The sequence below is a fragment of the Chinchilla lanigera genome, unplaced genomic scaffold (assembly GCF_000276665.1).
Source record: "Chinchilla lanigera isolate Chin_1 unplaced genomic scaffold, ChiLan1.0 scaffold00063, whole genome shotgun sequence".
NCBI lineage: Eukaryota > Metazoa > Chordata > Mammalia > Rodentia > Chinchillidae > Chinchilla > Chinchilla lanigera.
In genome coordinates this window covers 6,157,676-6,171,315 of record NW_004955464.1, presented here as the reverse complement: position 1 = coordinate 6,171,315, position 13,640 = coordinate 6,157,676, and the positions used below count along the sequence as shown (strand labels likewise).

The 13,640-nt window shown below is 39.9% G+C and overlaps 1 protein-coding gene across 1 annotated transcript in view; it reads left to right on the top strand.

The window, feature by feature from the left end:
* Positions 1–13,640, top strand: part of Scp2 (sterol carrier protein 2) — a 127,047-nt gene that overhangs the window by 52,972 nt on the left and 60,435 nt on the right. The window contains exons 8-9 of the mRNA XM_005398565.2: positions 7,500–7,586; positions 9,044–9,194. Coding sequence (XP_005398622.1) covers positions 7,500–7,586; positions 9,044–9,194 — 238 coding nt within the window. The remainder of the gene's footprint in view (positions 1–7,499; positions 7,587–9,043; positions 9,195–13,640) is intronic.

Here is a 13,640-nt window from a genome sequence, read left to right as displayed (position 1 = left end):
TCCCATTTGCACAAGATCTATCTCCTTGTTTCCAAATTTCTTTATTTTGCTTTATAATTTATTTATACCTTGGGTTTCTCATATAAGAGAAATCACATGATGCTTAAGCTTTTGTGCTGATTTATTTCCCTTAACTTAGGGTCTGAATGTGCATCCATTTTCCAACAGATGACTCAAATTTATGCTCTTTCATGGCAGAATAGTACTCCATTGTGTGTAGAGAGTGCATTTTCTTTATCCATTCATTTGTTGATGGACGTATAAGCTGCTTCCAAGATTTTGCTATTATGAATTGTGCTGCTATGAATACTGGTATGCATGCATCATTGTAATAGGATATATTTAACTCTTTTGGAAAGACACCTAGAAGGGGAATAGCTGGGCTGAATGAAATTTCTATTTTTTGTTTTTTTCTATTTTTAGTAAGAATCTCCGTAGTTATTTCCATAGTGGTTGTACTAGTTTACATTTCCACCAATAAAGCAGGACGAAGGAATGCTACTGATTTTTATGTGTAGATTTTCTGTCTTGTACCTTGCTGAATATTGTGCTAATTCTAGAAGTCTTGTGGTGGCATGTTGTTTATCTTCTATGTAAAGGGTCATGTTGTATGCACATAATGATAATTTGACTTCTTTCTTTCCTATACATATCATTTTTACTTTTTTCTCTTTCTTGATTGCTCTACCTAGTGTTTTCAGTAGTATAGTGAACAAGAATGTTGATAGTGGGCATTTTTATCTTGAATTTGGTTTTAGAGGGCAAACATTGAGCTTTTCCCCATTTAATATGATATTGGCTGTTGATTTGTCATAAGTACCTTTTTTTCAGATTGAGATAAGGTCCTTCTCTACCTATTTTCTTCAAGATTTTTTTTTTTATTATGAATGGATGTTGGATTTTGTCAAAAGCTTTTTCTCAATTTTTGATAAAGTCCAACAGTCATTCCTAATTCAAAAACCCTGCAGAAAATCAGAATATATGGTCTTTACCTCAATCTGATAAAAGCCATCTATGACAAACCAACAGCCAACATCATACTAAATGGACAAAAACTGAAAGCTTTCATTCTAAAATCAGGAATAAGACAGGGATGTCCACTATCACCTCTCCTATTCAACATAGGTCTGGAAACATTAACCAGAGCAGTTAGACAAGGGAGAGAAATAAAAGGAATAAGGACAGGAAAGGAAGAAGTAAAATTATCATTATTCATAGATGACATGAGAGGACTCCAGAAACTCCACAAAAAAGACTTCTAGATTTAATAACCAAATTCAGTAGTGTGGCAGTATACAAAGTCAACACTCAGAAATCAATAGCATTCCTGTCCACAAACAGCAAACTCACTGAGAGAGAAATTAGGAAAACCACACCCTTCACAATAGCTCCCCCAAAAATGAAATACTTCAGAATCAGTATAACAAAGGAAGTAAAAGATCTATACATTGAAAATTACAGCACTCTGAAAAAAGAGATTGAAGAGGATTTCAGAAAATGGATAAGATATTCCTTGCCCATAGGAAGAACCAACATTGTGAAAATGGCCATCCTCCCAAAACTGTTATACAGATTCAATGCAATCACTAGCAAAATACCATTAATATACCTCACAGATTTAGAGAAAACATTCCTGAAATTAATCTGAAACCAGAAGAGACCTAGGATAGCAGGACAATGCTAGGCAACAAAAGCAAGGCAGGAACATCCCAATCCCTGACTTAAAATTATAGTGCAAAGCTACTGTGATAAAATCAGCATGGTACTGGCAAGAAAACAGACCTGAGAATCAATGGAACAAATTAGAAGATGCAGAAACAACTCCAAACACACTCAGCCACCTTACCTTTGACAAAGGGGCCAAACATGTTCACTCAAAGAAAGAAAGTCTCTTTAATAAATGGTGCTGGAAAAACTGGCTTTTCACATGCCAAAGACTAGAACTAGATCCATATCTATCACCATGCACTACACTAAAGTCAAAATGGATCAAAGATCTACTAAATATTAAAACAGAAGCGCTAAATCTACTGGAAGAGAAATAGGTAGAAATCTTGAAGACATAGGGGTGGGTAGACAGAGAGTTCATGAACAAAAACCATACTGCACGGGAAATATTTCAGAGAATCAACAACTGAGATCTCATCATATTAAAAAGTTCTTGCATATCAAAAGAAATCACTAACAGAGTGAAAAGAAAACCCACAAACTGGGAAAAAATTTTAGCCAACTGTTCTCAGACAAAGGACTTTTATCTAGAACATACAAAGAATTTTAAAAAGTCAGATCCTGGCCGGGCGTGGTGGCGCACACCTGTAATCCAAGCACTCGGGAGGCTGAGGCAGGAGGATTGTTGCAAGTTCAAGACCAGCCTGGGCTACAAAGTGAACTCAAGGCCAGCCTGAACTGCATAGTGAGACCCTGTCTTAAAAAGACAAAAAAAAAAAAAAAAAAAAGTCAGACCCTGAAAATTCAAAGACCCAATCCAAAAATGAGCATCTGAGATGAATACACATTTCTCAGATGAAGAAATACAAATGGCAAATAAATATATGGAAGAATGTTCAACATCATTGGTCATCTGAGAAGTGCAAATTTAAAACAACACTATGATTCCATGTCATCCCAGAAAGAATGGCTATCATTAAAAATTCAACCAATAACAAATGCTGGCAGGGCTGTGGAGGTAAAGGGACTCTTTTTCACTATTCATGGACATCAGTGTGGAGGTTCTTCACAAAACTAGGATTAGAGGTCTCATTTCACCCAGGTATTCCCCTTCTGGACCCATGTTTATAGCCATACAATTTGTAATGGCTAGATCTTGGAAACAACCCAAATGTCCATCAACTAAGGAATGGATAAAAAAGATGTGGTATTTTTATACTCAGCTATAAAGAAAGATAAACTCGAGGCTTTTATAGGTAAATGGATTCAACTAGAGATGATACTCATAAGTGAAATAAATTAGATTCGCATGTGTAAACATCATGTTGTCTCTCTAGTGTAAGAAACTGAAAGAGTAAATAAGATCCCAAAGGTACAGTAGACATTGTGAAAGGGAAAGAAACTGCTCAAAAGGAAAGAACAACTGCAATTGGGGAAAGGAGAAAAGAAGGAAGGAAAACATATATATATATAAAATATATATGTGTGTGTGTATATATAGGATAGCTAAGATAATTGTACTACTGATTTCCATTAGTTCATTGAAAGGAACAGTTAGTCTTTGTATTGTTTGACCAGTCTTACATCTGCTAATCTGAGCAACTACTTTAAAGATAACAATATGCAATATAATAACCATTATTAATTTCCTATCATCTTGTTTTGAAATTCTATATTGTTTTTATGGGTTTTTTGGTCTCTTTAAAATAAAAAAGCTTTTTCTCATCTATTGATGTGATCATATGATTTTTGTCCTTGCTTTTATTTATGTGGTGTATTACACCTATTAACTTGCATATGTTGAGCCATTCTTGCATCCCAAGGGATACATTCTGTTCCTGCATAGCTTGTTGAGGATTTTTTCATCTATTTTTGCATCGCTGAAATGTAGTATCTGTTGTGATTTCACATTTTTCATTTCTAATTATACTGAGTGTTCTCTTTGCTTTTTTGGTTAAAATTGGCTAAGGATTTGTTCATTCCTTCAATGAACCAGCTCTTTGATTCATTGATTCTTTGTATTGCTTTTTAGTCTCAATTCTATTAATTTCTGCTCTGCTCTTCATTATTTTTCTTTCTTATAGGGGGTTTGGATTTGGATTGTTATTGGGTTTTTTTCTTTTGGTATCGGGAATTGAACTCAGGACCTTGTGCTTGCCAGGCAGGCACTTGTGCTGCTGAGCTATATCCCTGGCCCTGTTACTGCTTTTGTAGGACCTTGAGGTTCACCATTAGTTTATTTATTTGGGGCTACCCTTTTTCTTACAGGTGCATTCATAGCTATAAACTTCCCTCTTAGGACTGCATTCATTGTATCCCAGAAGTTTTCTCATGTTCCTATGTTGTGTGTATATGCTGAGAGTTGAGGTCAAGTAGAGAGTTTATTGTCTATATGACTGTCTCTTTAGTTAGGTTCTGTTTTCAGTGCTGTGTTCTTGGTTTTAATGTTCAAGTGGTATTATTCACCAGTTCAACCTATTCAATTTAATTGTTTTGGATCCTGTCACTGTGCTGTATGGAATTTCTCCTGGTTATAATAGTATTGGCAGATCCAAGCATACATCAATCATAAACATTAAAACTTGTTTTGATAACTTCATCCTTTTGTCACTACTACTCACAGACTCTATTTTACTACTATTTGTGATCTTGAAGCTGTGAGGAATTGTATTCGTGTGCTGAGGAAGTGACAGCTGTAAAGTGTCCTGGCCTTAAAGCTCTAAAAAGGAGCTTTTGATTTTTCCCCAGAGACCAAAACTTTTACGTTCTTCTCTATTTTAACTCCTTGCTTAATCAGGCATTCATTTATTCTTCTTATAGAATTTCATTCGTTCATCAAATACGTGTTCAGTAGCCTTCTATGTGCAAGCCAATCCTCTGATGCTATAGCAGCGTATGAGACACGAGTTCCTTGCCCTTGTGTATATTCTCTTACACAGTATAGATTTTCAAGTATGTTGAATGGGCAAATGTTACTACTGGGTGTTATTTTTATCATTTAAAATTCTGACCCAGCCATGAAGAGCCTTCTGGGTTTGGTTCAGAAATCTTAGAAGTAACTTCTTGTATTAGATATTGCTTGGCCAGGGACAAAGAGAACTCTGGGTTTGTCAACCAGTCATCAGAGGTTCTGTGTTACTTATGTCTGTGTAAGGTTTGGGATGAAGTCATGGCGATTCTGTCTCCTTAGTGTCTTTTCTTTAAGAATTTTTTTTGGTGGGGGTACTGGGAATCGAACTCACTACCTTGCACTTGCCAGGCAGGTGCTGTGCCGCTGGGCTATATCCCCAGCCCTCCTCAGTATCTTTTTTTGTTGTTGTTGTTGTTTTCCGGTACCAGGAATTGAACTCATGACCTTGCGCTTGCCAGGCAGGTGCTGTGCCGCTGGCTAAATCCCCAGCTCCCCCTCCTCAGTATCTTTTGAAGCTGTCTCTTCTCTCCATTTTTCACTCCCAGTCCCCTACCTTAGCCCTTACTGTTTCTTGCCTTAATTATTTGCCCTAATCTCTTCACTGGTTTGCTTTCTTTTAGTAATGCCTTTTACCATACCTCTTGATTACCTCACTCTTCCTGCTGAAATACAGACCTGCTTACGTCACACCTTACTTTAATACCCTTGAATAATTTTTCACCTTTCAGTATAAGATGTAATCATCCTCTGACCCCCTGTTCATTCTACTGCCCCATCTTCTTCATCTTACCTCTGCCTTTTCTCCTAACCTTTTTTGCCTTTGCTTTAGGAGACAGCTGACAGTTCTGCATGTGTTGTTACTTCTGTGAGGAATTCTTTTGCTCCCCATTTCTTTTTTTACTTTAAAGAGAGTAGTAAAAGAAAAAAAAAAAAGAGCAATAGCAGCACACCAATATCACACACATAAACAAAACAAAACAAGAACATTAAAAGTGATATAGGGTTTCAAAACAAAATGATAAGAATTAATAGTGGTTATTATATTACATATTGTTATCTTCAACTACATTGCTCAGATTACCAGATGTAAGAATGGAAGACTGTTCAAACCATTAAAGAGAATAAGAAAAGAATTATTAGATAAAACATTAGGGATAATACAGAGTTTCACTAGACAAGATGGTAGGAATTCACCAATGGTTGTTCCATGGCATATGGTTGTCTTCAAATCAGTTGCTCTGCTCCCCATTTTTATTTATCTTCTGGCATCTGGATTTAATGCACATCTGTGTGCTTTGGTAGGACCCCGTGTAACATTGCTGTCGTGGCATTTATTGTGCTGTATGCACTAGAATTGCTTCTTCACCACAAATCACACTGAGTGGTTTGAGGATAAGGGCAGTGCCTAGTACAGGATGTGGTGCAGATAAGATGGCTTCTGCAAGGGGGTTGTGATCAAAGTTAACTTTGGAAGTGCAGGCACTTGGCACGTAGATCTAAGTTGTGCTGATTTTGGCATCTGGAACTTTGAATTGCTTGTTAATTTCACAGTAGTTGACAATATCTTTTCTAAACTTCCTAGAGTGATTTCTGAAGCCATCTGATTATATTGTTAGAGGAGTCAAAGGGAATAAATATAAATTTCTTATTTGCAGTGACCAGAATGGAAACGTGTTTTTAAGAATCAGATAATTTATTATAGGGTTTGTACATTTATTTAAGAGCTCCAGTAGCATTTACTAAATGTGCTTCATATCATGACCACAAAAGACGGCTGAATTGCAAGTCATTTAATTTTGCTTTTAAGGAATTTGTGTGTTATAGGAAAAAATATGATATTCTCTATCCCCAACTAGTCTAACACCAGCTGGATGCCCTGCAGCTCGGTTCTAGCACAAAACGCCAGAGTTCACGCAGACTCGATCAGTTGAAGCTTCAGCCCTTCACAAGTCTGCCCTCACTTCAGCCAGGCCACCACACTGTGGACTGGCTATAAATCCCAAGTGTCCAGTGACCGCCCTCAGGTTTGATAGCTCCCTAGAATAACTTTTAGAACTCAGGAGGTACTATAATTATAGTCACAGCTTTATTATGAAGTATACGTATCAGGAACAGTCCCATGATATAGGGCTAGGCCTGGGAGGGCCCCCTGCAGCATTCATGCCTCTCTCTCCCTACGGAGGAAGGACAGATTGGCCTGCTATCACCCTTTCCACACATCAAGACGTGCCCCGGCAAGGCAGCCCTTCTGTGACCAAAGTTCTTATTGGCCTTCATTATGTAGGCATGCTTAGTAAATCACTGGCCACATAATTAAACTCAGTCTCCAGCCTTGCTCTTCTCCTGATGTTCAACTGGCTCAAAAATCTAACGCCAGCATGCATGTGGCTGTTTTTCTGGTGATCTGTCTCCCATTTTGAAGACATCTGTCAGCCGGGTATGGTGGCGCATACCTTGTAATCCCAGCAGTGGGGAAGCAGAAGCAGAAGGAATGTTGTGAGTTTGAGGCCAGCCTGGGCTACGAATTGAGCTCAAGGTCAGCCTGAACTGCATATCAAGACCCTGTCTCAAAAAGATCCCCCCAAAAAAAGAAAAGACAACTGTGACCCAGCACCTCATTTATGTAACAAAGATACCCCTATCCCTTGGGAGATTCTAAGGGTTTCAGAGGCACCATAGCATGAACCCAGGACAAAGACCAGCCAAATTTTTTATTATACAGCATAGGTGTTATGTAGTTAAGCTTTTTAAAAAAACTCAATTAAAATGATTTATTTAAGGTTGAAACTGCTCATCATCTGTCTTTTGGTTGTGAAAAGAGTATTCACATGTTATTCTCTCTCTAAATATGGACAAAGATATCTTCAACAAAAACTACAATTACTACCTCACATTTTGTAACCCCTTCTTTTGTATTTAGGTATTCCCAGTTCCAAGAAGAGTACAGTTTACATGAAATAATGGCATCTCGAAGGATTTTTGATTATTTGACTGTCTTACAATGTTGGTAAGAAAAACATATTTTAACATTTAATAGATGGATATAAATGCTCCCCTACCTGCCTTTGCCTTTGTGGTTACACCTTGGGCTGTCTGTCTGGATGTACCTTTTATTGAACTCCTACATTATGGTCCACACTCTGAGTTACTTCACTGAAGTACCTTTACTACCTATTCCTGCTCAGAGGCAAACTTTCTGCCCCCTTGAAAACTACTTCCATCCTCTCTAATGACGTCTAACTACTCTGGATGCTTTAATTGTATTTATTAAAATACAATTTTAATAAGTTAGGACACCCGTGGAGTCCAAAGATGTTTTCATTGGGCATTTTGTAGATGTCCAATATAGGAAACTAGTCACACCCCTCTGTAACTGTAGGCAAGGGTAAAATTAAAACAAGGAAAAAATTATAGTTTTAGTGATAATAATGGTTGTATCTTGCAAATTACCTGATAGTGTCTGTTTCCCAGAAGATTAAATGAATACTGTGTAGCTCCTGCCTGTGCCATGGTATACCCTTGGCTGTGGCCTGGAGATGCCAGCTGGCGTGCAGGCAGACAAGTCCCATCAAGTTTTATCTGTTGCAATCTCAGGGTCTTCCCACTGAGAATGTGCTGCTACTTACAGAGGGATCTTGTATCTGCAAGCTTCCTTTACAACTTGCTTCAAGGGAAAGATCTATTTTATTTTGTTTTGTTTTGTTTGTTTTGTTTTATTTATTTAATTTTATTTTTTTCGAGACAAGGTCTCGATATGCAGTTCAGGCTGGCCTTGAACTCACTTTATAGCCCAGGCTGGTCTTGAACTCATGGCACTCCTTCTGCCTCAGCCTCCAGAGGACTAGGATTATAGGCGTGCACTACCACAGCTGGTGGAAAGACCTATTTTAAAGAGCTCTCAGGAGTTTTAACCATGGACTTTCTGGTTGGCCCTATTCTATTCTTTCTCAGTTTCCCAAAGGATTTCAGGACTGAGCTATATGGGATATAGCAAAATTGGAGCTACATGGGCCTAAACAGAATCTTTATTGTACTAGGATGGGAAATATGTGGGACTCTTCTAAAAGTCACCAGAGGGCTGGGGATTTAGCTCAGCGGCAAAAGCGCCTGCCTGGCAAGCGCAAGGTCGTGAGTTCGGTTCCCGGTACCGGAGAAAAACCAAAAAAAAAAAAAAAAAAAAAAAAAGTCACCAGAAAGTTGCCTTTTGCATCTGCAGGGGCAAATCCAGGATTCGTGGTAACGAGAGCTTATGGAGAGATGCTAGAGAACAAGCAGTGACTGACACCATTTAAGGTCCCGTTAGAAGTTCAGTCTCCGGTGGGAAAGCACGGGTGGTTTTTAACTGTGGGGATCGCAGAGAAGACTGGTCCCATCAGCAAGCACAGTCAGCCTTTCTTCCTTGTCCTACTCTGAGAGCCTAGGATTCAGGTGGTGCTGGGCTTAATTATCTTTACCTTATCTTAGCCCTACTTCAGATGGTGCTGCAGCAGCAGTTCTGGCTAGTGAAGAATTTGTACGGAAGTGTGGCCTGGAATCCAAAGCTGTGGAAATTTTGGCACAAGAGATGGTAACCGATTTGCCAAGCACATTTGAAGAAAAAAGTGTTATTAAAATGGTATGTCTGAGATCCCATTTTATTAATCAGACTGAAGAAGTGGTATTTAAAATTTCAAGGTGACGTTTTCTTGATATCTGCTCTGTAAGTTACTTACTTGCAGAAAATTGGCCTAGCAATTATAACCATCCTTAGAAAATCTATTAAGGGGAAACAAATGGATCTATGAGTAGGTAGCATTAATTAACTGGACATGCTGTTTGTTTTTTATGGGCTGATAGAATATACCCAGAACTCTGGTCTTACACAGCTAAGTGAAAGACAAGCCTGTTTCTGGGAGAATTTTCTTTTCTTTCTTGTGGAGAGGTCTCATTGTCTACCCAGACTGGCTCTGGACTCCGGGACTCAAGCAGTCCTCCTGCATATATCCTCCTATTGGAGTATAGGTGTGCCCCACTGTGCCTGGCTCCAGAGAACTTTCTTAACACTTAGCACTTCAAAAAGCCTGATTAGAAAGGGATTCAAGATGGCTAAGTAGAGGCACCCAGCATCTGCCTGCTTCTCCGCAGAACAAAGTCAGAACAATGAGAGCATAGCTTCTTATTGAGGTAAGCCATCACGGGGCTGTGCTGAAGTTCAGTAGAGGACAGGGAGACTTGGGGAGACCCAGAGACTTTCGACATTGGAACAGAGGTTGAAAAAGAGTCCCAAGCACCAGTCTTTTTAAAGTACAGCAGAGGGGCGGTAGAGGTGACAGAGGGTGTCTTTTTTTTCTTATTGCTGAGACGAAATATCCCACACCCAGAGTTAAAGGAGGAAGGGTCTCTTTGGCTCACAGTTGGTAGAGGTTTCAGTCCATAGGTGGCTGGCTTCAATGCAGGGTGGCGTGGCAGAAGGGAATTTGAGGAGAAATCTTTCACGGCAAACAAGGAGGAGGCAGTGAAGCAGGAAGCAGCAGCAGCAACAGCAAGCCTGCCTCTCTTTTTATCCCATCCAGCCTTTTGAGTGGTGTCACCCGTACCCAGGGCGAGTCTTGCTATTATCTACACCCAGAACTATGCTAAACCAATCAGTGGGATTAGTCGCAGCATCACACACTCTAGGATCCAGCCACCTCTGAAAAGCCCCAACTATGACCGCATGAGCTTTCGAGGACATCTAGACACAAGCCACAATGGAGGGAGAGTCTCGGTGAACAGCACTGGTACAGGATTCAGTGCTCTGCCGAAATATACTCTGGACAGACAGTAGGCCTGGGCTTTGCAGGTGGACTGGTTCCAGAGTTCTCTGTACCGTACTTCTCAGCATATTCTCATGGTGCTGTGACTGGGCGCCATCTTGAGAAGGGACTTACCTGTCGGATTTTATGTCTCTGGGAGTCAAAGAGCCCTGCATCTTCTGTCTCTCAGATCCTGCAGCAATATCACTGTACTGGCTTAGCAGGCAGCAGCCTCCAGAGTCACTTTGGCCTTGGGGAGAGACTTCGATTCACATGCGCTGAGATTCTGTGCTGTCTGTGGTGTGTAGGAGAACTGGGTGGGCAGAGTCATCACGTGTGACTTCGTGTGGGACCATGCCTGGGACCATCAGAATCACTGACAACAGTCATTCAGAACTTCACTATCTCCCCTAGCACAGATCTTTGAGCCTCCTTGCCTCTCTCCAGCTTCAGAGTCATGTGGGCCACACTGCAAAGCTTGTGTTCCTCCAGCCCTCCCAGTGGGTAGCACAAAAACTGGAGAATGTCTGGGGATTTCGGCAACCCATGCCTGCTTTCTGACACTGCAGTAGCAGCATCTACCCTACCGGAGCATGCAGACCACACAGCCCTGGGAGGAATCCTAAGCTGGGGAGCTCTGCTTTCACATGCAGAGCAGCTGAGAGGCATCCAGTGGGCTCCAGCCATAAATCATGCCTGCTAGGCACCTTCCAGGCACCACCAGGGAGGAAGAAGAGAATGAGTAACCCCTGACTTTGCTGCCCAAGGGGTGCAGGGTCTAAGAAGCCAGGGAGAGAAGCTTTGATTGGCATAGGTTAGGAATATCTGCTTTTGCTTGCTAGTTTGGGCCCATTAATGGACAGGAAATTTTAATTTTTTTTATTATTACTTTGTTGTTGTTCTGGTTTGGTATTTGTTTTCCTTTCTCCTCTTTTATATTTATTTATTTATTTGTTTTTTGTGATAAAGGCTCGTTACGTAGTTCAGGCTGGCCTTGAGCATACTATTTAGCCCAGGATGGCTTTGAACTTATGGCAATCCTGCCTCAGCCTCCTGAGTGCTGTGATTATATGCATGTACTACCATGCCTGGCTCTCTTCTTTTTAATATTTATATTTTTCTTTTTTTGTTGTTTTTTTCCCCCTTTCTCCTTTTTATGCTTTTATCTTCTCTTTCCTTTTTACTTGTACTCTTTTTCCTTTAAAAATTAATTTTATTTTTGTTTATTTTTTTAGCCTTTTATTTTATATATTATTTCCCCCCAATCTTTTGTGTTGCAGTTGTTTTTATTTGATTTTTACCTAACTTTTAAAATTTTTTTCCCTTTTTCCCTTGTGGTGCTGGGGACTAAGCCCAGCACTTCAGGCATGCTGAGTGGGTGCTGAGCTACACTCCCAGCCCAGCTGAGTGGAGTTGCACCTTGCTCTAGCTGTGACTTAATTCCACCTGGACCGTGGTGGATACTTCACCTTAATGAGTGGGGAGGTTAATCTAGCTGATGACCCATCCCAAAGGAAGCATAACTAGAGGTACTTAAAGTCCCACTCCTGGAAATCACCCCCATAGCAACAGCAGAGAGAAATAACACAACTGTTGTGGACATCATACCTGTGAGGGACCTTAGCATCATTTGTCCCCATACCCTATCAGATCACATGATGCTCGTAAGACAGGAGGTGAGTGCCAGAAGGGGGAGCTATGACTCCATCCCTTGTCCTTACCCAGGAACCAACTGGAGCTACATCAGTGACGACACAGGATGAGAACTCCCAAGCCCATCACCATGATTGGAACAGTCAGTAGCAGAACTGCTTTCAAGTATCAGAGGTGATATCAGCAAAGTCTGAGAGAACTCCAGTACCCGAGAGGGACTTTCAGCCCCATTGTAGGGGTAGCTGTAGAGGGTGCACCCTGCATGCTCTTCTTTTTATTCCACACCTATCTGAGCCACCAGATGGACGCCCATCTTGCAAGACCTCCAGAGCACATCATCAAAGGAAGGCTGTTTACTAAGAAGTCTCAAATAAAAGTGGAAGAGGTGCCCATCCCAACAGGTCCACAGATAACAACTTGGAAACACAAGAAATAGGAAAAAACAAGGCAATGTGAAACCTTCTAAAGCTCATCACTCTGGTAACAGATGCCAGAAATGTCAAGTGGATGGGATAGCTGGCAAAAATCAAAAGAATGATTTTTCAGAAGTTCAGTGCAATCTAACAATACAAATAAACAGTTGAATAAATTAAGGAAGAAAGTTCAGAATATAAATTAATAGTTCAATGAGGAGGAATTTTGAAAAAGAAACAGAAAGAAATCTTGGTAATAGGCCAGGTGTGGTGGGTGCAGGTGCACCCGTACTGAGGAGGCGGAGATGAGGGTTGGGAGTTCACATACTGAGTGTGAGGCAAGCCTGGGTGACATAGCAAGACTCTGCCCCACACACAAAATAAAGAAAAGAAAAGAAAACAACAACAAAAATAATCAAACACAAAGAACTCTTGAAAAACCTAAATACTTCAATAACAATTAATGAAATTGAAGCAGTATTTTAAAATACCCCAGTGAAGAAAAGCCCAGGTCCAAACTGATTCACAGCTGAATTTTGTCAGACTTTAAATAAGACTAACACGAGTGCTTCTCAAACAACAGTATTTAATAAAATAGAATAAAATGAACCTTTCCAAATTTATTCTACAAAGCCATTATTATCTTGCTTCCAAAACATGATAAACACACAGGAAAACAAGCAAACATAAAACAAAACTAACTAACGACCAATAATCCTGATGAATATAGATGCAAAAATCCTAGACTAAATACTTGCAAACAGATTTCAACAGCACAGTAAAAAGATCATACACCGTGATCAAGTTGGTTTTATTCCAAGGATACAGGTTTGGTACAATATGTGCAAACCAATAAATACAATACAGCACATAAATAGAATTAGAGATAAAAATCATATGATCATCTCAATAGATGAAGATAAATGCATTTGATAAAATTGAATATCTCTTCAGGATGAAAATTCTGAATAAATTAAGTATAGAAAAGTCATGCCTCAGACTAGGTATGGTGGCACACGCCTGTAATCCCAACAGTCAGGAGGCCAAGGCAGGAGGATTGCTGAGTTCAAGTCCAGCCAGGGCTACAAAGTGAGCTCAAGGCCAGCTTAAACTGTGTAGTGAAACCGTGTCTCAAAAAGACAAAAGAAAAAAAAAAAAAGATCATGCCTCAACATAATAAAATCTAGATGTGACAAACCATAGCTAATATCATACTGAATG